The sequence below is a fragment of the Myotis brandtii genome, unplaced genomic scaffold (genome assembly GCF_000412655.1).
Source record: "Myotis brandtii unplaced genomic scaffold, ASM41265v1 scaffold454, whole genome shotgun sequence".
In the NCBI taxonomy this organism is placed as follows: Eukaryota; Metazoa; Chordata; class Mammalia; order Chiroptera; family Vespertilionidae; genus Myotis; species Myotis brandtii.
The window spans coordinates 2,188,046-2,213,070 of NW_005367354.1; the positions used below are offsets into that span (position 1 = coordinate 2,188,046).

Genomic DNA, 25,025 nt, shown 5'->3' on the forward strand with positions numbered 1-25,025 from the left:
TGCACATTAAAAGGGAATTAATTAGAGGAAATATTTTAATATTGCTATTTGCCCTTTCTCTATAATAGAAGTGTCAGAGATGAAAGAAAATTAGTAAAATGTATATGAAAATCTCCCTCCTTTCAGAGTCTGGGGCGCGCCGCGCGATCCAGAGTCAAGTCCCTGACCACCCTTGCGAGGCTCAAAATCGCACGAGACCCAGACCCAGCCGGCCCCACCCCATCAAGCCCCGCAGGGCACCGGGATGGGGGGTGCGGCCTTAAGGCCCCCAGCCTGGCCTCAGGTCCCCTGGCCCTGGCACCGGGGTTGGGGGCATGGCTTCAGGACCCCGTCAATCGTTGCTGGGCGGGGACGCAGCCTCAGGTCCCCTGTCAAGCCCCGCCGTGGTGGGGGCACGACCTCAGGTCCCCCAGACCAGCCTCAGGTCCCCCAGCGCCGGAGCGGGGGGTGTGGCGTCTTGGTCTCAGGTCCCCCGACCCCCACGTGAGAGCATGAGGGCGTGACAACCATTTGCATATTAGCTGTTATATAGGATTGATTTCAGAGAGGAAGAGAGAGGGAAAGAGAGATAGAAACAATGATGAGAGAGAATCGTTGATCCGCTGCATCCTGCACATCCCACCATGCCAGCCTGCAACCCGGGCACGTTCCCTGACTGGGAACCAAACCATGACCTCCTGGTTCATAGGTCGATGCTTATCCATTGAGCCATGCCAGGTGGGCTGATTAAAGATATCTTTTTTTTTTTTAAGTATATTTTACTGATTTTCTACAGGGAGGAAGGGAGAGGGATAGAGAGTTAGAAACATCGATGAGAGAGAAACATCGACAGATTGCCTTCTGCACACTCCCCACTGGAGATGTGCCCGCAACCAAGGTACATGCCCTTGACTGGAATCGAACCTAGGACCCTTCAGTCTGCAGGCCGACACTTTATCCATTGAGCCAAACCGGTTAGGCTGATTAAAGATATCTTTAATGACAACATAATGTATCACTGTTTTCAATTTAGAAATAATTTATTGAGTTCTTCCTGTCTTTCAGGCATTGTCTAATTGGATTACCATAAAGATAAAGAGACCTGTGGTTTCTGCTTTGCTATTGAATTAGAGATCTCTTTGGGAGGGGGAGTTAAATTGATTTATTATCTTAATATTGGGAATTTTGATGGTTTATTTTTTTATTTTTAATTTTTAAAAATATATTTTATTGATTTTTTACATAGAGGAAGGGAGAGAGATAGTTAGAAACATCGATGAGAGAGCAACATCGATCAGCTGCCTCCTGCACACCTCCTACTGGGGATGTGCTCGCAACCAAGGTACATGCCCTTGACCGGAATCAAGCCTGGGACCTTTCAGTCCGCAGGCCGACGCTCTATCCACCGAGCCAAACCGGTTAGGGCTGATTGTTTATTTTTATAACTGTTTCAAATAATAACTGCAGTGAACACCTTTGTGCCTAGATCTTGTATGTATTTCTGTTATTTGGCTTTTATAGATTGCTGGAAGAAAAGTTATTGGGTAAGAGGATGTCAATCTTTGAAAGGCCCTTAAAGTTACATGTTACCAAATTGTTTTCCGAAAGGTGTATCACTTTACTGTCCCAGCTGTGTAATGTGTGTGCGCCTGTCTTACTGAACCCTTGAAGGATTGAATATTTCCACTTTTGAAAACTTTTGCTATTTTGTTAGGTGACAGACTTTCAGGTATGGAGTGGAGAAGTTAAGTCAGATACAGAGAATGGCATGAGCAAAGATAGGATGTTGGCAGTGTGTGTTGCAGGATATTGACACTCCCTTACAGTTTATTCCTTACACAGCTAGTGTTCCATATTAAGCCCACTCTTGTTACCATGCCTGGCTACGTGTCATATAGTTCTCAGCTTAAATGTTGGGTAGTCATTGAGGCCTGACTGCTCAGAATTATCTCTTTTCTCATTTACTATAAACCTTATCACCCTGTTTTATTTTGTTTATTGCACTTAAACCACTATTTTAAAATATTTTTTTGCTTACATATTTATTGTCTGTTTCTACCATTAGAATTGCTAACTTTCTATCTTTTCAGAAAGTTCTTCCATTTCCTTTGTGGATTTTTTTTTTACAAGTTTTTATTTTATTTATTTGTTGTTTGACTAAACATCTGGTTCCCCACCGGCTTAGGAGAATTAAATCTATCTTATTCACTGTTGTATTTCAGCATATGGCACAGTGCTGACCATAATATTTGCTCAATTGTTGACCATAATTGTTGCATGTTGACAAAAAGCACTATGTGTGTATCGCTCCTGTTGTCATTGAGAATTTCTGGTTGACACTGGTCCTTTGTGGATTTGACAAAGTTAGTTAGTTGGTACATAAGAGTTTTATTATTTTGTAGTTAATGTTATTTGAAATATTGCATAATTTTAATAGGAAGAATTAAAGGTTCTTTACCTTTGTTTCTGTAGTTCTTTATGTCTTTTTTAGTATTTCTTCTCATATTATAGTTGTCTGTCTCTCCCTTCCCCATCTTCTCTCTACCCTAGTTGTGAATAACAGGACTTGTTTCTTTTCTTTTTTAAAAAAAATATATTTTATTGATTTTTTCACAGAGAGGAAGGGAGAGAGATAGAGAGCTAGAAACATCGATGAGAGAGAAACATCGATCAGCCGCCTCCTGCACATCTCCTACTGGGGATGTGCCCACAACCAAGGTACATGCCCTTTACCGGAATCGAACCTGGGACCCTTGAGTCCGTAGGCCGATGCTCTATCCACTGAGCCAAACCGGTTTCGGCAGGACTTGTTTCTTATTCATCTTTGTATCCCCAATTTTTGATATTTAAGGAGTACTTAGTAAATGTCCATTAAAGTAAGAGTTAATTTTAGGAGTAGTGTGGATGTGTAACTGATGGAGAGGGAGTATATGTAGCATAAGGCTTAGGAGCAAAGAATTTTGTTCTCCATCACGTATTAGCCGATGTGACCGTGGTCAAGTGACTTATTTTCTCTGTGCCTCAGTTTTCGTATCTAAAAAAATGTCATAATAGTACCTACCTCATAGGTTTGTTGTAAAGATTAAATGAGCTAATATATGTAAAGCACTTAGGATAGTACCTGACACTTAAATGCTAGAAAAACATTAAGTGTTATTATTAATTCTTCAGAATTTTGAGAAAATTAGGTTTTGAGAACTTTTTTGTTGCTTAAACTAGGGAGTGCACATAACATCTGGACTTCTTGGATAATCAGATAAAAACAATCTAAGCTGGGAATGAACTATATCAGAATGACTTGATTAGAGCTGTTCAGAATTGAGGTAAGACTACCCCTGGACTTACGAAGCCAGCCTATGTAATCTCTGGTTTTCCTAAGCTGCCTCTTTGTATAGATTTGTATTTAAATATTCTCAGCCACTTCTTATATTCAAGTTTCTACCCCTGAATCTACAAACTTATTTGCAATTGCACTTACCTTTCATCTTTCTTGTTTAAAAAATATGTAGAGAGAAGCAATTTTACTATTGTCTAAAGCCTGTGTTCCTGATTCCTCAGTCAATCATCACAGGTTTTAGACCTCCCATAGATAGGCACTGGGGATACCAAAAGAATAAGACAGATGGTCCCAGCCCTCCTGAGCTTATGTACCAGTGGGCAGGACAGATGATTTAAAGTGCAATTATAATAAAGACAGTGTGGTAAGTACTACGGGGGCTTTATAGAGTGCTGCTGTAGGAGCATAAATACTTTTGAAACATGGGAGGATGAAATGCCCAAGGGCAGTAGAAATTGAGACAAGAGAATCCTGAGGAAAATCAACATTAAAAGATTGTGGAGAATGAAAAGTTGCTGGTGAAGGAGGTAGAAGGGAAACAAGGAGAGTCTGGTGTCACAGAAGCTGAACAGAGAAGTGCATCTCAGGACAGAGGTAGTGATCAAGAGATACTGCTAAGCAGCCAGGTAAGGTCCTTTTCCTTCTTTCCTTTTCTAATATTTGGCTCTATAAGTTATTTCTTCTGTCTAAATTCCATGTATTCCTTGTTATTGTCAGTTCAGTTCTGAACTCACACCATGAGTGTTTGTATGGTGAGTTTGGTAGGTGTGGAATACTGCATCCTCTGAATTTTGTTTCTGAGTGTCAAATTAGCACAAGTTCGGGTAATTAAGGGATTTGTCTCATTTGTGTCTGCATCTATTTGCCTCTCGTGTTGGGATGGGGAAAGTTGAGGTAGCTAAGGATACTTCGGTCTCCTTTTATCCTTGTCCAGTGAAACTTGTTCAAATCCATTTAACAAAATTCCTCGAATTCAGATTTCCTTCACTTTTCTAGGAGTTGTTTTAACACCCTGTTGCCAACTTTGGACTTCCCATGCAGTGCTAAACCCCCTCAAATTTGATTTCTTCCTTCCTGATGAAATGGAATCTAAACTTGTAAAGCTAGTTAAAAGGCTTCTTATTGCTACGTAAGTCCAGTGAATTTTGAAGTTGTTATCTCAACTTCTAGGCAGTTTTTGACATTGTTGACCACTTCATCCTTCTTAAAATGTGTTTGTCTTTTGTGAGGCACCATATTCTTTGGTTTTCTTCCAGTTTCTCTGGCCATTCCTTAGTTTATTTCCTAGTTTTCCTCCTCTGACTCGTAAACATTGGTATATTGGCTCTGTAGCCTAGGCTCTAATCAGTCATTCTGCATATTTCCTGGGTGACCTCATTCATTACTGTGGCATTAATTAACCTAATTAAAGGTTTTGGATAGCAAGTAAGCCATAAAACACTGAAGTAAATCTATAAAGATTCATGTTTTTTTATCTGTACATTTTATTTTTTAATATATTTTTACTGATTTCAGAGAGGAAGAGAGAGATAAAAGCATCAATCATGATAGAGAGTCACTGATTGGCTGCTTCCTGCACACCCCCACACTGGGGGCTGAGCACACAACCTGGACATGTGCCCTGACCTGAATCGAACCGTGACCTCCTGGTTCATAGGTCGAGGCTCAATCACTGAGCCATGCCAGCTGGGCTGTGCAGTTATTCAGATTATCAAAGTAGTTTCTAAAAATTGTGTTATGTGGTTCCATAAACAGTTCCAATGGAATATTTTGTTTGATAAACACTGCCCTCCTGTGGTTAAATTAAGCTAAATGTTTTTATAAAACTAGTATTTTCATTTATATTAAACCTGTGGTAAAAAAAAATAATATCATTGCAATACACTGATAATATTGTAATAGTAATGTAATGGAATACTGTATTTTTGCTCAGAAATATATGTAGCCATGTTGTTTTCTCTTCAGTTTTTCCTCTTCAGTTTTTCCTCTTTGGTTTCTCTGGTGTGTGTCTACATTTTTCTCATTCTGTCTTTACACATTTTCCTATTAAAAATAAGTAAATTAAAAGAGTCAAATGAAAATGAAAAATATTAAGCTATTGAAGGGAGGGAAGGTATATTTAAATGTAGACATGTTAAAACAAAAAGAGCCCTGGCTGGTGTGGCTCAGTTGGTTGTGTGTTGTCCTGTGCACCAGGAGGTTGCCTGTTTGATTCCTAGTCACGGGCACATGCCTGGGTTGCTGGGTCCATCCCTGGTAGGGGGTGTGCGGGATGTAGCCGCCCGATGTTGCGCTCTCGCGTAGATATTTCTCTCTCTTTGTAAAAATCACTATTATTATTTTTTAATTAAAAAATGTTTTTATTGATTTCAGAGAAGAAGGGAGAGGAAGAGCGAGATAGAAACATCAGTGATGAGAGAGAATCATTGATCAGCTGCCTCCTTCATGCCCCACACTGGTGATTGAGCCTGCAACCCGGGCAAGTGCTCTGACCAGGAATTGAACTGTGACCTCCTGGTTCATGCATCGATGCTTAACCACTGAGCCACGCCAGCTGGGAAATAAATTATTCTTTAAAGAAAAAAGACCAATCAGTTATAATACATGAAATTAATAGAAATCTCCATGGAAAAACAACAGAAATGAAAATATGAAAAATAGACTGGAAAAGTATTTGCAGTAAATGTGACAGTATAAGTTTAACAAATTTAGTATGAAAATAGAACTCTTATTGACAAAGGAGGCAAAAGCATACAATAAAGTAGAACAGTCTCTTCAATAAATGGTGTTGGAAAAATTGGACAGATACATACTGTTTGGGTCTGTTCTGCATATGCGCCTCCTAGTGGCTAATTTGAGAACCAGATAAGTAGTATGTTGAGGGTCGGAGCCCCATATGCATAGTTTGGGGTGACCTCAGGAGTTTTTTAAAGAACTTTATGATATCTCTTTCTTCAGCTCCTTTTTTTTTTTTTTTTTTTTTTTTTTTTTTTTCACTTTCTGGCTTCTAGAGACCCTTCTCCCTTGTCCTGTCACTGGATAACTGGATTTGTCATTTCTGTTTTGCTACACACTTCCACAATCACATCTGCCTTCCATGCCAAGCAGCAAGATGGTAGAGAACGAATATAAGCCATGAGGATTCCCTTCACACTCATGGGACCTTTCTTGGAAATTTAGGTCCCTGTCTATCCATTGCTATTATCATCACTGCCACAACTGCTGCCTTTAGATTGCCTGGGGACAGGGGCCAAGAGAAAGGGAAAACAAAACAAAATCCCAGAGGGTCCTCCCTCTGCTCTTCAGACCAAAAAGGAAAAGTCCTTTCTTGAAATCATTTCTGCCTGCACTTAGAGTGTAGTTTTGAGTATGGACTGCCATTGAGTCCAGGCTAAGTAGTCCCATGGTACTTCTACTTGTGGTTTCCTCCCTCAAGCCAACTGCTACCATTTCAGAGTCTTCAGATAGCTGCTGCATGTATTCTGTTTAGGTTTTTAGTTGTATATATTCAGTGGGAGAGACAGGATAAACTGTGCTTATTCTCTAACAGAACACAGATACCATTTTAATTTCATTATAACTGTATTAATTTGTTTTGGTTATGCATTTTTGAGCATCCATGCTGTATCATTAGGCTTTGCTGGAAATGGATAGTCTTTAAGGTGCTTATAGTAGGTACACAGGCCTATGATGTAGGGGTAGAGACAGAAAGTAAACACTATTTCATATTATGCACTAATAATTAATAATTGAGTTATTAATCATACCCTTTTTATCTATTTCTGCTTCAGGTTTGACTTGTTTGTGACTAAAGGAGAGAAGATCCTATTTATATTTCATTAACTTTCCAATTTTCTTATCCCAAATATAAGGGATGAAAAATCTCTGGATATGTATGTGCTGGATGAAATTAATACATACTTTTAATAAGAATAAGGAATATAGTTATATATATATATATAATTATAATAAGAATAAGAACTTACAATAAGAAAAATAATTTATTATTATATACTTGTTTCTCAGGTCTTAGAAAAATACCCCAATACACCCATGAGTCATAAAGAAATTCTTCAAGTTATCCAGAGAGAAGGACTAAAAGAAATCAGGTGAGTTATTTAAATATTATTAGTACAGTCCAAATTAATATTATAATTATAGTCCATGATTAGAGTATTTTATAGTATATAGCAGTGTATTTCAATCCTGAAGATTATTTAGTGATAACTGCATTGTTAATTTTTTATTTATTCAGTTGTCAGATCTTTGGCATTTTCAATCATAGCATAGTTATAAAACCAAAAGTAAGTTTTAATAAATTCTTAGAAGGTAACTATCTCTACACCCATGCACTTTAATTCTTATGCGGCCTAGAGCCATCTTCAAGCCTTCATCTATCAATTCAGGCTTTTGATTTAGTAAGTTTGGTCATTAGCAGATAAAAAGTACTCTAGTGCCAGGAGAGTGCTAGAGGTAGGCAGTCTAGGAAAAAATAACTTTGGCCACAAAGAATACAATGGAAAATATACATATAAGGAATATATATTTTAGATATTAGTCTTATTATATTCAAATAAAGCAGCCTGGGGTAAATTAATATAGGATTGAAGGTAAAAATACTTTAATTTCTAAGAGCCTCAATTATATTACAACTAGAGGCCTGGTGCACAAAATTTGTGCACAGGTAGAGTCCCTCTACCTGGCTGGCGATCGGGGCCGATCAGGGCCATCTTGCCCAGTCCCGATTGGGGCCAATTGGGGCCAGTGGCCGGGGAGGGACCGTGGGAGGGTTCCAGGGCATGTCCAGCCCCATCTCACCCAGTTCTGATCAGCCGGACCCCAGCAGCAAGCTAACCTACCGGTTGGAGCATCTGCCCCCTGGTGGTCAGTGCACGTCATAGCGACCGGTTGGTCCACTGCTTGGTCAGACACTTAGGATATTAGGCTTTCATATATATAGATTGTAACTCACGATGCAGAATGCTCAGCACGCACTTTCCCTCCAGCCCCTGGTCTTGGAGACCTCATGTCCTTCCTAGGCTCTGCTCACCCTCTTCAGTTGCCACACGAAGTAAATTGCATTGCATCGTGTGCGTGAAAACCCTTTGCAGGCTCCATGGGTGTGTCTTTACTTCACTGCAGTTCTGATTACCCCAACATAAGGAGAGACACCCTCATTATCAGGTAACACCATCGTAGTAAGACCCCTGCTCAGCCTACTGCAGCGGTTTTAAATAGGCCATAGATGGTTTGGTTCAGTGGATAGAGCCCCGGCCTGCGGACTGAAGGGTCCTGGGTTCGATTCTGGTCAAGGGCACATTCCTGGGTTGTGGGCTCAATCCTCAGTAGGGGACATGTGGGAGGCAGCAAATCGATTCTTTCTCATCATTGATGTTTCTATCTCTCGCTCTCTCTGCCTTCCTCTCTGAAATCAATAAAAATATATTAACAAAAATAAAAATAAATAGGCCATGAATTAAACGTCACTGCTCTCCATCCATCCAGTCCCCTCACACCCTCTTTTGTCTTCGGCCCCCCCCCCCCACACACACACTGCTGGGGGTCTGTAAAATGGGGTCAGGATTTCTACTTCAACCAAGGACGATGTTTCTGCATGGCCCTCCTTCCCCACCCATCTCTGTTCCCAGTCCTGTGGGGTCTCTCCCTCCCTCCCTTCCATCTAACTTGGTGGGCCCTGCCTTGCCCCCTCCTCCTACGACCTTTTGTCTGAAGCCTCCCCCTTTCTCCTCTGGGGGTGGAGCTCCCCAAAGGCTCTGCGGGGGCGGGGTGAGGCTGTGCAGGGCAGGGCTGTGTGAGGCGGGGCGGGGTTGTGCAGGGCGAGCCCAGGTGGGGCCTTGGAGGAGAGCTGGGGTGACGGGTCATGGGGGGTTAAGGGGGGACAGGGAGGGACGTGGAGCCTGTCCCCTGGGAGAGGCATCGGGCTCCTCAGCTGCCCCCACCCAGCAGCTTTTCTAGGCCCCTGCGCAGCTGTCACCCTCTGCCCCTTACTGCCTCCTGCTTCCTTTCAAATTTGGACTTGGTTTCTCCAACTCAGCCCCGCCCCCCACACTGCTGCGTCCCTGGGATTCCGAGGCCAAGGCGTGCCTGGCCTGTCCCCTGTAATGGTGCTACCCACTCTCCTGGAGTAGTTAGTGAAACTTAACAAATAAAAAGAAGCATCTCAGAAGATTATAAGTTGTTCACTGAGAACACCACAGGCTGCTAATGACCATGCCAGCCTCCCGCGCCACTGGGACCCTCCTGGCTCCTGCCCCCGCCCTCCTCGCCCAAGGCTTGGGCCAAACCCTGGGAGCTTCCTGACAGCTCTCACCTCACACCTCACTTTCCAGTCCAGCCCATTAGCGCCCGTAGCAAGCTAACCTGTCAGTTGGAGCGCCTGCCCCCTGGTGGTCAGTGTACGTCATAGCGACTGGTCCAGCGGTCGAACTCCCAGCGGAACTCTGGTCAAGGGGACAATTTGCATATTAGACTTTTATTATATACTAGAAGCCCAGTGTGCGAAATCGTGCGGCCCTGCCCACCCGCATGCATCACCATGCTGGCAGCCCCGCGCACCCGCGTGCACCCCACCCATGCCCTCGCAGCCCTGCCCACCCGCACAGGCCTTGCTGCCAGCCTTGCTGCGATCGGAGCCTGTGGGCTGTGCAGTGTGAGCCGTGAGCACCACCCCACCGCCGCAAGCAACTCACAGGCGAGGGGGGGAGGGACCAAGAGGTGCTCCATGCACCTCCTGGTGACCAGTCATTGGGCGTTATGGCGTTATGGCCACGGGCTTTGTTATAATATAGATAGGGTAGGATATAATAGTCACTGTCCATAATTAAGACCCCTTGTCATAAAAAAATGTTAAAATTATGTTCAACATTATTTGTAGATTAAGGCAGAAATCTGGGAGTCTACATTAGAGATATTTTCATTGAGATAGAAAAGCTCGTACTTTAAAACTGCTACTAGTTGTTCTCAATGGGAGGCCGTATTATTTAACACCCTTAGGGAACGTGTTCAGAATTTTGGGGAGCTATTTTTTTGGGGGGAGGGGAGCTGTTTTTTGATTGCCACAATGACTAGAAAGTAACAGGGATGCTATATGTCTTCCATTGAAAAATTGTTCACCTCAAATGCCAGTAGTATTCCTATTGAGAAATAGTGAGTTATGCTGATACACTTGTAAATAAACAACAAAATATTGTAGATTTTCATTCTCATTTTCTTTTCTTTACCATGAAATTCAATTTGAGATTTTTTTATTGCCTTTCTTTGCTAATGAAGTTAAAAACTTTTGACTTGTGGCCAAATGTCAGTAGGTTGGGAATAAATTAAGTTTGCTTTATTAATATAAAACAATGAAGTATAAATTAGTATAACTTGCTTTATATAACGTATGCCCCTGAAAAATTGTGTGAACATTTGTAAATTAAAACATTAAAATGTATTTGAAATATGTTAGCTCTTAAATGTACTTTTTGTAAATTATTTTAAAATGTATCAATGATATAATTTCAAGTTGTTATTTGAATTAGTCATATTAGATTAGAGTTAAAGCACCATACCCATTTAATCACAGATCACTTTGTATAAGGCTATAGGAGAAGAGGATAAGTGATTATTGTGATTAAGGAATGAATTAAGTTAAGGTATTCTAATATCCGTTTATAACACTATTGGGTCTTATAGAATGGGATGAGCTAGGGATTTCATTTCTTTTCATAAAATTAGACTTGATACACACTGGGGAAATCGGTCAGGAAATCTGGTATGTAGAGATCAGACTTCACCAGTCCTTTAGGTCAAAATGCCAATTGCAGGTTCATCCAGCTCTAACATAGTAAGGCTCTGTGACTTTAAACTTGTCATTATCATTTCTAGGGAGTAGGCAAGAATAGTAAATAAGTAAAGAAAGTAAATAAAAAAAAGAACAGAAGGAAGAACTTACATGGTGGTGCAGTTACGTGACCACAACACAGTTCTTTTTAAGTCATCAGTGACTTATATTTTGCCAACTCCATGGGACTTTAGTTCTCACCTCTCTTGTGGGCATTATTTATCACAGCTGACTACTGCTTCCTTCTTGAAACTGTTTTGTTGCCTGAAGTGACCACAAACATTCCTGCTTTCCTTCCTCTCTAAGTTTTTCTTCTCTCTTTTTCTCATTACCTTCTCTCCACCTTAACGTGTACTTTCGTCCATTCTCATAGCTTTAAATGCCAGTTTTGGCTTGTCAGTTCCCAAATATGTAGGCAATTTGCTGCCCACTGCAGCCTTGATACCTGCTGATGCTTTAGCAAGGAATGTGCTTTCCCTCACTTAACTCTTATTTATTTTTCAGGTGTCAGTTTGAATGTCTTTTTCAGAAAACTTTGACTTTCTGGTCTAGATTACATTTTCCTTTTTTAGTTTATTATAGTGTTCTGTGTTGTTTCTTCATGGCACTTAAGGTTTAAAATTACATATTGTTGTGATATTATGTAGCTTCTCTATAGTTGAAGCTAGCTCCATTAGGGCAGTGGCACTGTTTGCTCTACCTGCCCCGCCCTGCCTCCCCTCCCCCATAGTCTTTGGCATATAACTGATATTGAAAACCTATTTATTAATGAATGTATGAAATATAAGTTGGAAGATCACATTCAAATGTAGTTATAACTTATTCTCTTGTTGCTGTGATATGTCAAATGGTAATCTTATAATCTTTAAAGTTTTTAGACAGGTTATAGAATGAAATGGATACTGTGCTTATTGAAGATGTGCTATTTTTTTACAGTTTTATTTTTATTTCCCAGTCCTCAATACATGGATTTCAACACTTTTTCCCTTTGTAGTTTTTTTTTTTTTAATATATTGTATTGATTTTTTACAGAGAGGAAGGGAGAGGGATAGAGTTAGAATCATCGATGAGAGAGAAACATCAATCAGCTGCCTCCTGCACACCTCCTACTGGGGATGTGCCCACAACCAAGGTACATGCCCTTGACCGGAATCGAACCTGTGACCTTTCAGTCCGCAGGCCGACGCTCCATCCACTGAGCCAGACCAGTCAGGGCTCCCTTTGTAGTTTTTTGTCTGCTTTCCCATTTTGAAGAATCTTGCTTAATTTGTTTCAGATGTTGATGAGTAAATAGTTCCTGATGTGTTACAGAATTTAAAAATCCTTTTTCTTTTGTGATAAGATACTTTGACTTATGTTACAGCCTAAGTTTATAAGTCAGGTACTGAAAACAGTTTTTTAAATATAAAGGTTTACTTTTGGAAAATTCCAGACTAAAAAGTGTGCATTGTCCAGTATAAATTATAAATAGTCCTTCCAACATTCCAGTATGTATCTAATAGTTAAGAACTCAAGAGACTATTTGTGTGCAATTTGGATATTCTGGATTGTTATCAGAAAAGAGCAACTAAATATAGACATTAAGCATACATAATATTGATTAAACGTATACATAGAATAGTACATAGATCAAAGTGCTTATGTATACTTTGGGACTGTTCCTGCTCACCATTTACTGGTCTCAACAGCTCATTACTACTTCTCCTCTTAGACTGTTGTACAGCAGGTTTCTTCCCACCATCAGCTGTGGCTGCCATTAATGTTTATAAATGTGTTTTTACAGCATTAAGTGTGTAGGACTGCAGGCCTTCCTTCTAAAGTAGCCATTGCTTTTAATGCTTCTCCCACTGGAGTCTTAACTTGCTTTGCTCATCCTATTAGCTATATAATCTTGATCCTTATTATTAACAGCTAACAGAGAGAGTTTTGAGGAAAGAAGCGAAAGAAGAGTATTCATTTCCCGAGATCCTATTCTCTTATTAGTGTTTCTTATCTTTCATGAGTAGAAGAGGAAAATGAAATTAGGAAGATTCTAGTGTTCATGAATTCATCATCTGCAGATTGAGTATTTTCTGAATTAGACCATTCATGAGTGGTCCCCGGGTTCATGACACATAATAATTAGTAATTTTGGTGAGTCATGAATTTGAATATTTTACACCATAAGATTGGTGAGGAACAGTAAGTTATGTAGTTAATGAGTGTAGCCAACAGCCTAGCTTTTATTTTATTTTAATTTTTTTGTTAATCCTCACCCAAAGAAAACTTTTTTCTCATTGATCTTTAGAGAGAGTGGGAGGGAAAGAGGAAAGAAGGGGCAGAGAAAGAGAGAGAGCGAGAGAAAAACATCAATTGGCTGCCTCCTGCATGCGACCCTACAAGGACTGGGGATCAACCTGCAACCCAGGTACATGCCCTTGACTGGGAATCGAACTGTGGCGCTCTAACCACTGAGACCACTGGCCAGGGCTAACGGCTTAGCTTTTAAATTAGGTGATCATCATTTGTTACCTCTGAAAGAAGTTGAGAATTATTTAAAAGCATTGGTTCTTTATGGAAAAAGACCTGGAAAGGAAGAAATAAGTGCTGTTTATATAGTAGTACTGACAGATTTGGAAATAAGCAGATGACTTGGCCATGCATTCCTTGTAAATGAAGTTTAGTTATAGTACAGTGTGATGCCCCTGATTATCACTATCCCCCAAGTGGGTAATCTCTGTTGCATTCTTCTTCCTCTTCTCCTTCCGCAACCCCTTTTTCAAACCACATAATTTAGTCATGGAATTTTATAGCTGGAAAAGATAATTGGGATATTATGGTTACATCTCACTTTATTATTGAAGAATTAAGGCCCATGGAGATTGAGACCTGGCTAGGGTCGTACAGCTAGGTCAGTGAAACTAGAAACGGAGGCTTGCTGCTTCTGGTTTTGCTCTTTTCAGCATATCATACCGCCTCTATATCCATTGTGATTAGCATATGTGCTCTATTATTTTTCAAATCAATTCTGTATTATGTGCTGACATATAACAGTATTAGGTTAGTTGCTTTCTAATTATAAATTACTTTCTGGAATAATTTGAAATTTAAACTACAGCCATTTTACTAACAACTTAGCTTCTGAAACAGGCAGTACATTTGAGAACTTACCCTAACAGCTTTTATTTGTATTATTTTTTAAAATATATTTTTATTGATATCAGGGAGGAAGGGAGAGGGAGAGAGAGACAGAAACATCAGTGATGAGAGAGAATCACTGATCGGCTGCCTCCTGCATGCCCCACACTGGGAATCGAGCCCACAACGTGGGCATGTGCCCTGACCAGGAATCGCACTGTGACCTCCTGTTTCATAGGTCTTCACTCAACCACTGAGCCATGCGGCTGGACACCTTAACAGCTTTTAAATAGATCTTTATATTGTTGTCATGCAGAGCTCAAAATTGTTACCTAACAAGGAATTCTTCTTATGTGTTTCAGTCTTGTATCCCAAACAAGTTGGAATTGTAAAGAACTCTGGGGACCATCTAGCAAAGATCATACTCAATAAACATTTGCCAGATTGAAATTTACTTTTTTGGAGGAGTCCGCATTGCACATTGTATTACTATTAATACATTTACTTGTGAACAAAATAATCTCTCTCACATATATTTAAGTATGTGTTAGCCCAACTTACACCAATAACTAATCCCATCACCTAACTTTCCCCCACCTCTTCTTATGTAAAATTACAGCAAGGACAATAAAGTCAACATTCTCAAATGATCTGCTTTGGGGGAAATTATTATTCCCCCAAAGCAGATAATTTGACTATTTGCCAAGCTAAGTTGCCTTGAGGTGATTTCATTAGAAAGAGCTCAGTTTAAGAATGAAGAACATTATGAAATTGGTACCATATTTATGTAAGTTTGGCTTAGATACCTTTGAGTTTCGTCTGCATTTTCTTTATCTGCTAGTTGCAATCTGCTTTCAAGCCCACAAACCTTGTAAGGATATCGAAAGGACTAATAAGCAACATCAAAAAAACCAAAATGCTTGGATATTGGCAAAAAATATTCCTATTCATTGTTCTTGAGCTTCACAATGAGTTCCATTATGGATCAAAGGGAAGCTACTAAACCTTAGGGTCCATAGCTGATGGCTTTATGATGGCTCCTTGGAAATTGAAATGCATGGGAAGAATATTAAAGAATGGGGAATATTCATTGTACCCACATTTAAGTGTAAATTATTGTAATAGTTTTATTCTGCCACACAAATAAAGTACTGCAACTGTTATCTGAAGTGGTGTAGGTTGTATAGCTGAATTTAATTGTATATTGTTAGATACAGTGATATTTTGGCCTAAGGTAAATTCTGAAGGAGAAATTAATGTTTTATGTAGCAGAGCTGGGGGAGGGTGCTAATTTGAAAAATTATGGACAATGCTGGGAGGGGAAGGGAGAGTTTATATTTTGGCTTTATTGTTGCTTTATAAAGAGAAATTAAAAGCTCTTTTTTTCCCTCCTTTCATTTTCTTGGGGTGCATTCCAACTCCAGAAGGTAAGAAGTATTATTTTATTCTAAAGAATTATTATACAACTATAAAGCACTCTTTTACAAGTTTAATTGAACTTACCTTTGGATGCATGATTTTTACTTTATAAATTGATATAATTAGTCTAGAAATTTAGAGTGATATTACTATATAAATGTTTTATTATATGTACTTTTTTGTTCTTGCAGTTTACAAGCATTATTTGTCATAATTTTAGCAACTCAATTTATATTTAATTTTATTAAAATCATCATTTGATTTACTAGCATTGGAATACCTAGTATCCTGCAGATTAATGAAAATACTTATGATATTGGAAATGTGTGAGATAACATTTGCTTTTGTTCAGCACTTATATAATGTTATGCCACTTCCTTATGGTCTCTGTGGTTTCAGATGAGAAATTTGCCATCATTTGAATTAGTGTTTCCCTGTAGGCAATGTGTTTTTTTCTTTCTACTTTTAAAATTTAAAAAAAATTTTATTTAGTGTTTAGAAATGTAATTATGATGTGTCTTGGTGTGTGGACTTTATTGAGTTTATCCTATTTAGATTCCCTGAGTTTCTTGAATATGTAGGTTACTTTTTCACTAAATAAAAGAAGTTTTCAGCCATTAATTCTTTAAATCTTTTTTCTCCTTTCCTTCTCGGACTCTGATGATATAAACTTTGAATCATCTATTATTATCCAACAACTCCCTGAGTTTCTGTTCATTTTTTTCAGTGTTACTTTCTCTCAGTTGTTCACACTGGTAAATTTTATGGATCTGTCCTCAAGGTCATTGATTCTATTTTGTTATCTCCATTCTACTATTGAGCCCATCTAGCCAGTTTTGTGTGTTTTTTTTTTCATCTAGCAAGTTTTTACATTTCTTATACTTTTCAGTTCCATAATTCTATTTGTTTATAGCTTCTATTTCTTTGCTTATATTTGCTGTTTTTTAATTTGTTTCAAGAGAATGTATAAGTGTTTATGGAAACATTTTTATGACAGCTGTTTTAAAATTCTTGTCTTATAATCTCAACATCTGTCTCACTGTTGGCATCAGTTGATTGTCTTTTCTCATTTAGGCTGTGATTTTCCCTGGTTCTTAGTATGATGGGTGGCCATTATTTTTATTGAATCTTGGATATTTTAGCTATTGTGTTATGAGATGCTGGGTCCTATTAAGTATAAATCTTTTATTTAGGCAGGCATTCACACTGCTCAGGTTTACCTTGTCAGTCCTGGACTCTTAAGGTAGACTGTGGTCTTGTTTTATCTGGTGACACAGAGGCTCCCAATGATCTTTGCAATGAAGGGGGCGGAGTTGGCTGCCTTATGCCTCTAGATGTGGGAAAAAGGGAGTCTCCAGCCTATGGGAACAGAGAGGCTTTCTGAGTCAGGTGCTTGTGACAGGACCCCTGCTGGGTTGCTTAGCATTTTGGGGGCTGGTAGTCCCAGGTCCACAAGGACAAAGAGGCTTCCTGGGCTGGGCTGCTTCTTGTGGTCACATCCCACTTGCTGGTGTTACCTTGCTTCTCCTATTTTAGTCTTTATTTTTGCTGCTTGAGGTAAGATAATTCCCTCAGTCAAAGCCATTTAATTATATAAGCTTTACTGTAACTCTTAAGTTACTTCTATGAGTTGGAAAATGCTAGAAATTGGTAAAATTAAAGGATCAATTGACTCCTTAAAAGCTCTGAATATTGACGTAAGTGGCTATGTCAAGACTGACAGCTATTATTCAGACACAGAACATAATTGGAATAAATAGCTTTGCTGTTAGATGTATAAACTATTGCTAAATGAACAAGAAATACCAAATAGGGCAATGATATAAGATCTCAACAAAGTCTTAATTTTTAATGTATTTAAATCTGTTAAATTTTATTCTCTCTCTAGCTCTTTGTTTCAGAACTATGTACATAGCTTATATTGACACATATTTTATTTTTGTTTTCCACACCAATAATTCTTTTAGCCCAAATAGTGTGTCCTCATATACAACCGTCTACACCTCTTTAGTTCAGAGACATGTGGTTTTTAGGAACTTGACCCATCCAGTTAAGAAATGTTAGCATCTTGATCAGTTGGAATACAGGCAGTTAATATTTCTTTATATGCAGTAGTTACAAGGTGACCTTTTAGGAGCATTATATTTCTCTTAAAGTCTATTTTTTCTTTTTATGTCTTATTCTTATACGATTCTTATAAGATTGTAATGCAAGATGCTGTTAGTGAACTAATCATGGAAATGGTTATGGACTGAGGTAGGATTCAGGTACTTTATGCACGTGATCTATTTAACCTAAAGAAACCATCTGAAGTCTTTATTTCATAAAGACGTTGAAGCAGTGAGGAATTGCATAACCAGTTAGAGATAAAACTTGAACCCTCATCTGTCTGACTCAGAAACATAAGTGCTGCTTCTGTTGCCTCACTTTTGAGTAGGATCAGGACATTGGGTAAGGTTCTTGAACTGCTTTGTATTTCACTTCAGGTGAAAAGTTATGGTGTTCTCTAAACTCTCTAAAACTAGAGTTTGTGATTATCTAAAAATTGAACCTTATTGTTCCATATATTTACTTTGAAATAAAACATAATCACTGGACTCTTTTTTTCTTTCCAAACAGTTTTGCTCACATCTTATTGGTAGTAGGCAACCTATGCTTTTAAAAAAATAACAGTGGAAAAAAAGACAATAATGGGAAGAATGAGTGAAGATTTACAGTGAAGTATTAAGAGGACAGAGAGAATATACAAGCAATTTTCCAAAGAACTTTTTTTCGGTTTCTTTTTATGACTTCCCTCTCCAGGCTATTTCTAGATTGCTCTCTTATTTGTTGTGTTTCACTGGTCTATTAATACAGACCTCTCATTGTGGGGTCCCAATTGGGCTTTTCCAAAAATGCCTGTTGAAAATTTCCCTTCATACCCTTTTCTCTCTCTCCAATGGTTTCACTATCATTTGTTTCATGGTATGTTTATGGACGAAAACAGTTTGAAGAAACTAATTCTTTAAAGTAAGGGTGAGTCAGATGCTACTTTTTGAATTTAAAATCTATATTTGTTATTTCTTTTTAAAAAGTAGATTAGTTGTTAACCAAATGGACTTCTTAGAAGAATTGCAGGTGGTAAGATCAATGAAAAGCTAGGAAAAGGTTTTAATGAAAGAGTTTATAATAATACAAAGATTTCTAGTGAATCAAAAACCTATTAAGTCTATTTATTGATTTAGTGATCCTTAAACTCACTATTTTCCAACATAAGGGTGTGTTGAGTTCAGTTTTGTTCTGTGTGCTGTCAGGTAAGCGTGCCATAAAAATCAGTTCTAGCTTTTAAAGCTATCTGTGTTGAATTTTTAGTTTGTGTGTGGATAATGATAACGGGTGGGTGTGTATAGGTATATGTGTAAGAGTATCATGTGAGTGAAAGAGACTTAAAAGTTTATTATTTTTTTACATTTAAAGTTGACCTGAAAGAATGCATTCAAGCATCTGTAAGGGGAACTAGATGACTCCACTTTTCTTTTATTCTTGAAAGTCTGAGTCTTTAACCCTATTGAAATTCAAGGTATTAAGCTTTGAAGGATATAGAGTGTATAGCAGTTCAGTCAGAGATAGGGAAGCTAATGAAGGTCTAGTTTTGACAAGGCTATTATATTGGAGGGAGTACAGAAAAAATGAACAAGAGATTGGGATTAAAGTAGAGATTAGGCAGGGTAATCTATTGCAGGAGAAAGTATCTCTAGGATTAAATAAGTTAGACCAATGAAGTTCTTTATCAAAGGCTTGAAATGGGGGTTATAAATATTAGAAGACACTGGTGAATTATGAGGGTGGACTGTAAAAGTTCATTATATTAATTTCTTTAGATTGGTTGCAGGAAGGAATGCCAGTGATGAGAGGCCCAAATTTTGAAAAGTAGTAGACTTCAGGGTTTTATGAAGAGTCTTAAAGTGTTTGAAGGGGGCTGTCAGATGGATTTTCTATTTCTTTTTTAATGTCCGATCCTGTAGTTTTCTAAGTACAGGTCTTTTACCTCCTTGGTTAAGTTTATTCCTAGGTATCTTTTTGTTCTTGTAATGGTAAATGGGATTTTTGTTTGTTTGTTTGTTTTTAGTTTCTATTTCTGAGAGTTCATTATTAGTGTATAAAAATGCCATCAATTTCTGGATGTTAATTTTGCACCCTGCTACTTTTCTGAGTTCATTTATTAAATCTAGAAGTTTTTTGGTGGAGTCTTTCGGGTTTTCTATGTATAGTACCATGTTATCTGCAAATAATGACAGTTTTATTTCCTCCTTTCCAATTTGGATGTCTTTTAGTTTTTTCTTCTTATACTGCACACAAGAATAAACTCAAAATGGATTAAAGACTTAAATGTTAGGCTCAAAATCATAAAAATCCTAAAAGAAAACATAGTAAAATCTGGGACATTTCTCGTAGCAATATTTTTTCTGATATATTTCTTGAGGCAAGGGAAACAAAAGAAAAAACACATGGACCCTCGCCGGTTTGGTTCAGTGGATAGAGCATCAGCCTGTGGACCTAAGGGCCTCGGGTTCGATTTTTGTCCAGGGGCACGTGCCCTGGTTGCAGGCTCCTTCCCAGCCCTAGTCGGGGCTCATGCAGGAGGCAACCAATTGATGTGTTTCTCTCACATCAATATTTCTCTGTTTTCCCCTCTCTCTACCACTCTCTAAAAAATCAATGGAAAAATATCTTGGGGTGAGGATTAAAAAAAGAAAAACAAATGGGACTACATCAAACTAAAGAGTTTTTAGCACAGCAAAGGAAACCATTAACAAAATGAAAAGACAACCCACTGAATGGGAGAACATATTCACCAATGATACATCTGAGAAGGGGTTAATATCCAAAATTTATAAAGAACTTATAAAACTCAACACCAAAAACAACAATAAACAACTCAATTAAAAAATGGGCAAAAGACCTGATTAGATAGTTCTCCAAAGGGGACATACTGATGGCCAATAGACATATGAAAAGATGCTCAACGTCAGTAATCATCAGAGAAATGCAAATTAAAACCACAATCAGCTATCACCTCACACCTGTCAGAATGGATATCAATAAGTCAACATACAAGAAGTGTTGGTGAGGATGTGGAGAAAAGGGAATCCTTATGCACTGTTGGTGGGAATACAGATTGGTGCAGCCACTATGGAAAACAGTATGGAGTTACCTTAAAAAATTAAAAATGGGCCCGGCCAGGTGTGGCTCAGTGGTTGAGCGGCAACCTATGAACCACAGGAGGTTACAGTTCAATTCCTGGTGAGGACACATGCCCAGATTGCCAGCTCCATCCCCAGGGTGTGTGTGTGGGGGGGTGGGGGAGGTGCAGGAGGTAGCCAATCAATTATTCTCTCTTATCATTGATATTTCTATCTCTCCCCCTTCCTTCTCTGAAGTCAATAAAAATATAAATAAATAAATAAATAAATAAAGGAACTGCCTTAAGACCCAGCAATGCCACTTGGGGGAATTTATCCAAAGAAACCCCAAACACTTAATGTGAAAGAATTTATGTACTCCTATTTTCATTGAAGTGTTATTTACAATAGCCAAGATTTGGAAACAGCCCAAGTATCCATTAATAGATAAGTGGATGACAAAGCTGGGTACATTTACACAATGGAATACTACTCTGTTGAAAAAAGAAAAAAAAAATTTACCCTTTTGACAGCATGGATGGACCCGGAGAACATTATGCTAAGTGAAATAAGCCAGTCAGAGAAAGACAAGTACCATATGATTTCACTCATATGTAGAATTTAATTAACACACTGAACTACCGAGCAAAATAGAAACAGACTCATAGAGAGCAAGCAGACAACTCTGGTGGTGGTGGAGGGACAGCAAAATAGAAAGAAAAAGAGAACTCATGGACATGGACACAAGTGGTGATTGCAAAGGGCGGGGGTATAGGTGGAGATGGAAGGGAGCATAGAGGGGATAAATGGTGATGGAAAAATAAAATAAATAAAAATAAATTTCAGAAAGAAAAAGAAATAAACATTTCTCAGACATACCTATAAAAAAAAAGAAGAGAAATATTCCAAAGCCTACTTTTAAGTGATCTCATAATAGGTCCAAATACAAGAGATCAGCACAATATATACATATATGGAATCATGTTGTACAGCTGAAACTATTTGTCAATTATATTGGGAAAAAAATACAGGAGACCATGGAAATGTGTTTGTTTCACAGCTCAGATTTAGTCTGGTGAAGCAGTTGGCAAGGAGATTAATATTTTTCATTTGAATCTGTGTGTGTTCTTCTCCCCTCTATTTTACTTTTTAACAGTTATGGTAGAGTTTGTGCTAAATGAAATAGTGTCTTTTAGAAAGAATTCAGCTTTAGTGAGTTATAATTGACAAAACTTTAAGTGAAATAGAATCTTTACACATTATTTGTGATACTTTCATGAGGTAAGTTTTTCTTGGCTTAAATGTTAGATACTAATGAGGATTAAGAAACGTAAGGAATTATTTTTTGTTTAGATAATATGAGAATGAGCCTCTACATCCATTTTCTCTGTTCTAGCCTCTCAGTAGATTGATGGACTTTCTATAGTTTTATAAAATGTGTTTATGTTAAATGAGTGTTGATCAGGTAATTTTACCTTAAGTCTGTGTTACATTGGATATTCAGAGATAGACACTAACTAATCATTGTGTTTTTTTTGCAGTGGGACTTCCCCTCTTGCATGCCTGAACGCAATGCTGCACACAAACTCCCGAGGTGAAGAGGGCATCTTCTATAAGGTTCCAGGCAGAATGGGAGTATATACTTTGAAGGTAAATATTTTTGGAGTCATTTAAAAAGTAAATCATGAAGTGACTACATATAAATATTTGCGTCATAGAGGACAGAATTCTGTTTTTGAAGAGGTAATATTTTTGGCCCTGTATTCAAAATATTTTCTTTTTAGTAATCTGTAACCATCTAGGTAGATCAGAGAAGAGAAATCAATTTATTTTTTATTGTTTATGATAATATTATCTTGGAAGGATGAAATGAAAATGTCTTTCAGAAACTTTTTCAAGGGCCTCACATTTGAATAATGAGTGATACAGCCTTGATGCTTTGTAGTACCTTCCCATTTAATTCTCCATTACAATTTAGAGTTATGGTTATTATTATAATGGAGAAAGCCAAAGTTCAAAAGATGGGATTTTCTTGTGGGCCAAATACCATCAGAATCAGAACCCAGATCTGACTGAATTTCCAAGCCCATGTTCTTTTTACCATAGCGGGCTTAGTAATTTTTAATTCTTACACTTGAGAAGGGACCTTGACCTATAGGTGTCCTTTTCTGAATGAGCTTGAGTAAAACAGAATAGTTTGAGTAAAACAGAATTTATTAGTTTAGATAACTGAAAATTCTAGGGAAACCCAGCCTTGATTCAGGAGCTCAAATGATATTAGGGATTGGTAACAATAGATAACAGGGATGTTATCAGGTCTCTCCACTTTATTTTGGCTTCGCTCTCAGCCGGCACTTTGCTCTTTGTACATGACTCCACTCTGCAGGCTGTAAGTCTGGAGAGGAAAGAGTCTCAGGAACTAAAGCAGGAGACTTCAGTTAGTTTTGATTTGGCTTAATTATTTAATTAGTTTGGCTTGGCTCATGTGTGTATACCTCTTACCTCTTAAACTTTATGCTATAATCATAGTATGCTCAGTGGTTGTACATCGCCGATTAACATTGAAAAGATCTAATTTATCTATAATACCTCCTTTTTATACACTTTGTTAACTTCCTGGGATTACAGGGCTATAGTACCATATGGAGTTGTTTGCATTTCTTTTAGGTTTTAGCGTTCTAGACTTTCCGTATTGTTAATAATGTACTCCATGCTGGACATTGTAGAGGCAATAAAGAAGGATAAATGGTAATCCCTGAGCTCTTGATGTTCACATAGTTATTGAAATAATTGTACATTGACAAAATTTAACTGTGACATAAAGTATACTGTACTATAAAGTATTGTGATGATATAGAGAAAGATTAATTTTGAATAAAGGAATCTAGAAAGTTTTTGTGTGTTGGTTTGTTTAGTTTTTTAAACTTAGAAGATTTGAGTTGAACTTTGGCAGATAAGTAATGTAAAGAGGGCCTTCCAGGACAAGGGAATAGCTTAAGCAAAGGCACAGCTAGAAGGATTCAGAATGGATTTGAAAGTAGAGTAAATTGGAGTGGTTAGGCCATAATCTGTGTGTGGACTAGTGATAGGAGTCAGGGGTGGGGTAAATGTGAGGTAATGATCAGACTTTGGAGGCTCTTGAAAACCTGAGGGGGGTGGGGAAGAGGTGAGTATGTGTGTTAAGAAGATGGCAGAGTTTTTTTCAGGACAATGGCATGATCAAATCCATATTTAGGAAGATAATTAGGTAGGGTATGTTTAAGGGTAAAGCAGGAAAATGTGTAAAAAATATGTTATTGTTGTTTGAAAGAAATAATTGGCCTGAAATACAAGAGTAGTGAAAGAGATGGAGGCAAAGAAGTTAGTTATATTTGTATTCAAAATACTTGCTGAACCTGTAGGTCAAAAAGTATGGCTGACAACTGTAAAATTTGTCCTGCATTTTGAAGGAAAGAATAGAAAAATACGGGGTGTGTATTCTAACGAAGTGTACAACCTGAGAAATGGCACTAGGATATAAACATAAGTGGAAAAGAGCAGTTCTTTACTAGATCAGAGTTTTCAAGTGTCAATTGTAGGTAGGTGGGTTACATGTCAGAATTATTTTTATCTGATTAGAAAAATAAATTATATGGGAAAATAAAAAATATATTGAGAGGAAAAAGAACCACCTGTATGTAATTTTATAACTTAGAAATAACATTAGTTATTTATATGTGTATATTTTTATGTACCACATAAATTCATAAAAGCTGATATTTACTGAGCTCTTATCATATGCCAGGCACAATTTTTCATTTATGAACTCATTTAATTTCAGAGTGATCTTTTAAGGAAGGTACTGTTATTCCTCTTTTATAGACAGGGAAACTGAAGCATGAGAGGTTAAGATTTTGATGAAGGGATACACAGTTAGGAGAAGATAAAGCCAGAATTCAAACCCAGAAAGTCTTAAGTTCCTAGTTGTTGATCTTACAACTGTCCTATATTATCTCTCACATACTGTGCTGACACAGGTGTCCTTTCTGACTAACATTCCACAATCCAGTGTAGAAACCAAAGATTCATGTGATTTTAAAAAAAATAAAGATTTCTTTTGTATTTGATTCTTGATGGTTACTAACCAATATTTGGGAAAAAATTAGATTCAAATAATGGACTATCTTTT

The 25,025-nt window shown here is 37.9% G+C and overlaps 1 protein-coding gene across 9 annotated transcripts in view; it reads left to right on the forward strand.

The window, feature by feature from the left end:
• ASXL2 (additional sex combs like transcriptional regulator 2) overlaps positions 1-25,025 on the forward strand; it is an 82,890-nt gene that overhangs the window by 13,453 nt on the left and 44,412 nt on the right. For 3 of the 9 annotated variants that reach the window (XM_005874900.2, XM_005874901.2, XM_014546660.1), the window contains exons 2-4: positions 7,343-7,425; positions 7,643-7,645; positions 22,399-22,507. In XM_005874900.2, coding sequence (XP_005874962.1) covers positions 7,343-7,425; positions 7,643-7,645; positions 22,399-22,507 — 195 coding nt within the window. Of the gene's footprint in view, positions 1-7,338; positions 7,426-7,642; positions 7,646-8,322; positions 8,501-15,700; positions 15,704-18,007; positions 18,147-22,398; positions 22,508-25,025 lie in introns of those variants that run through there. The other 6 variants (XM_014546657.1, XM_014546656.1, XM_014546658.1 and 3 more) reach the window with 6 other exon arrangements.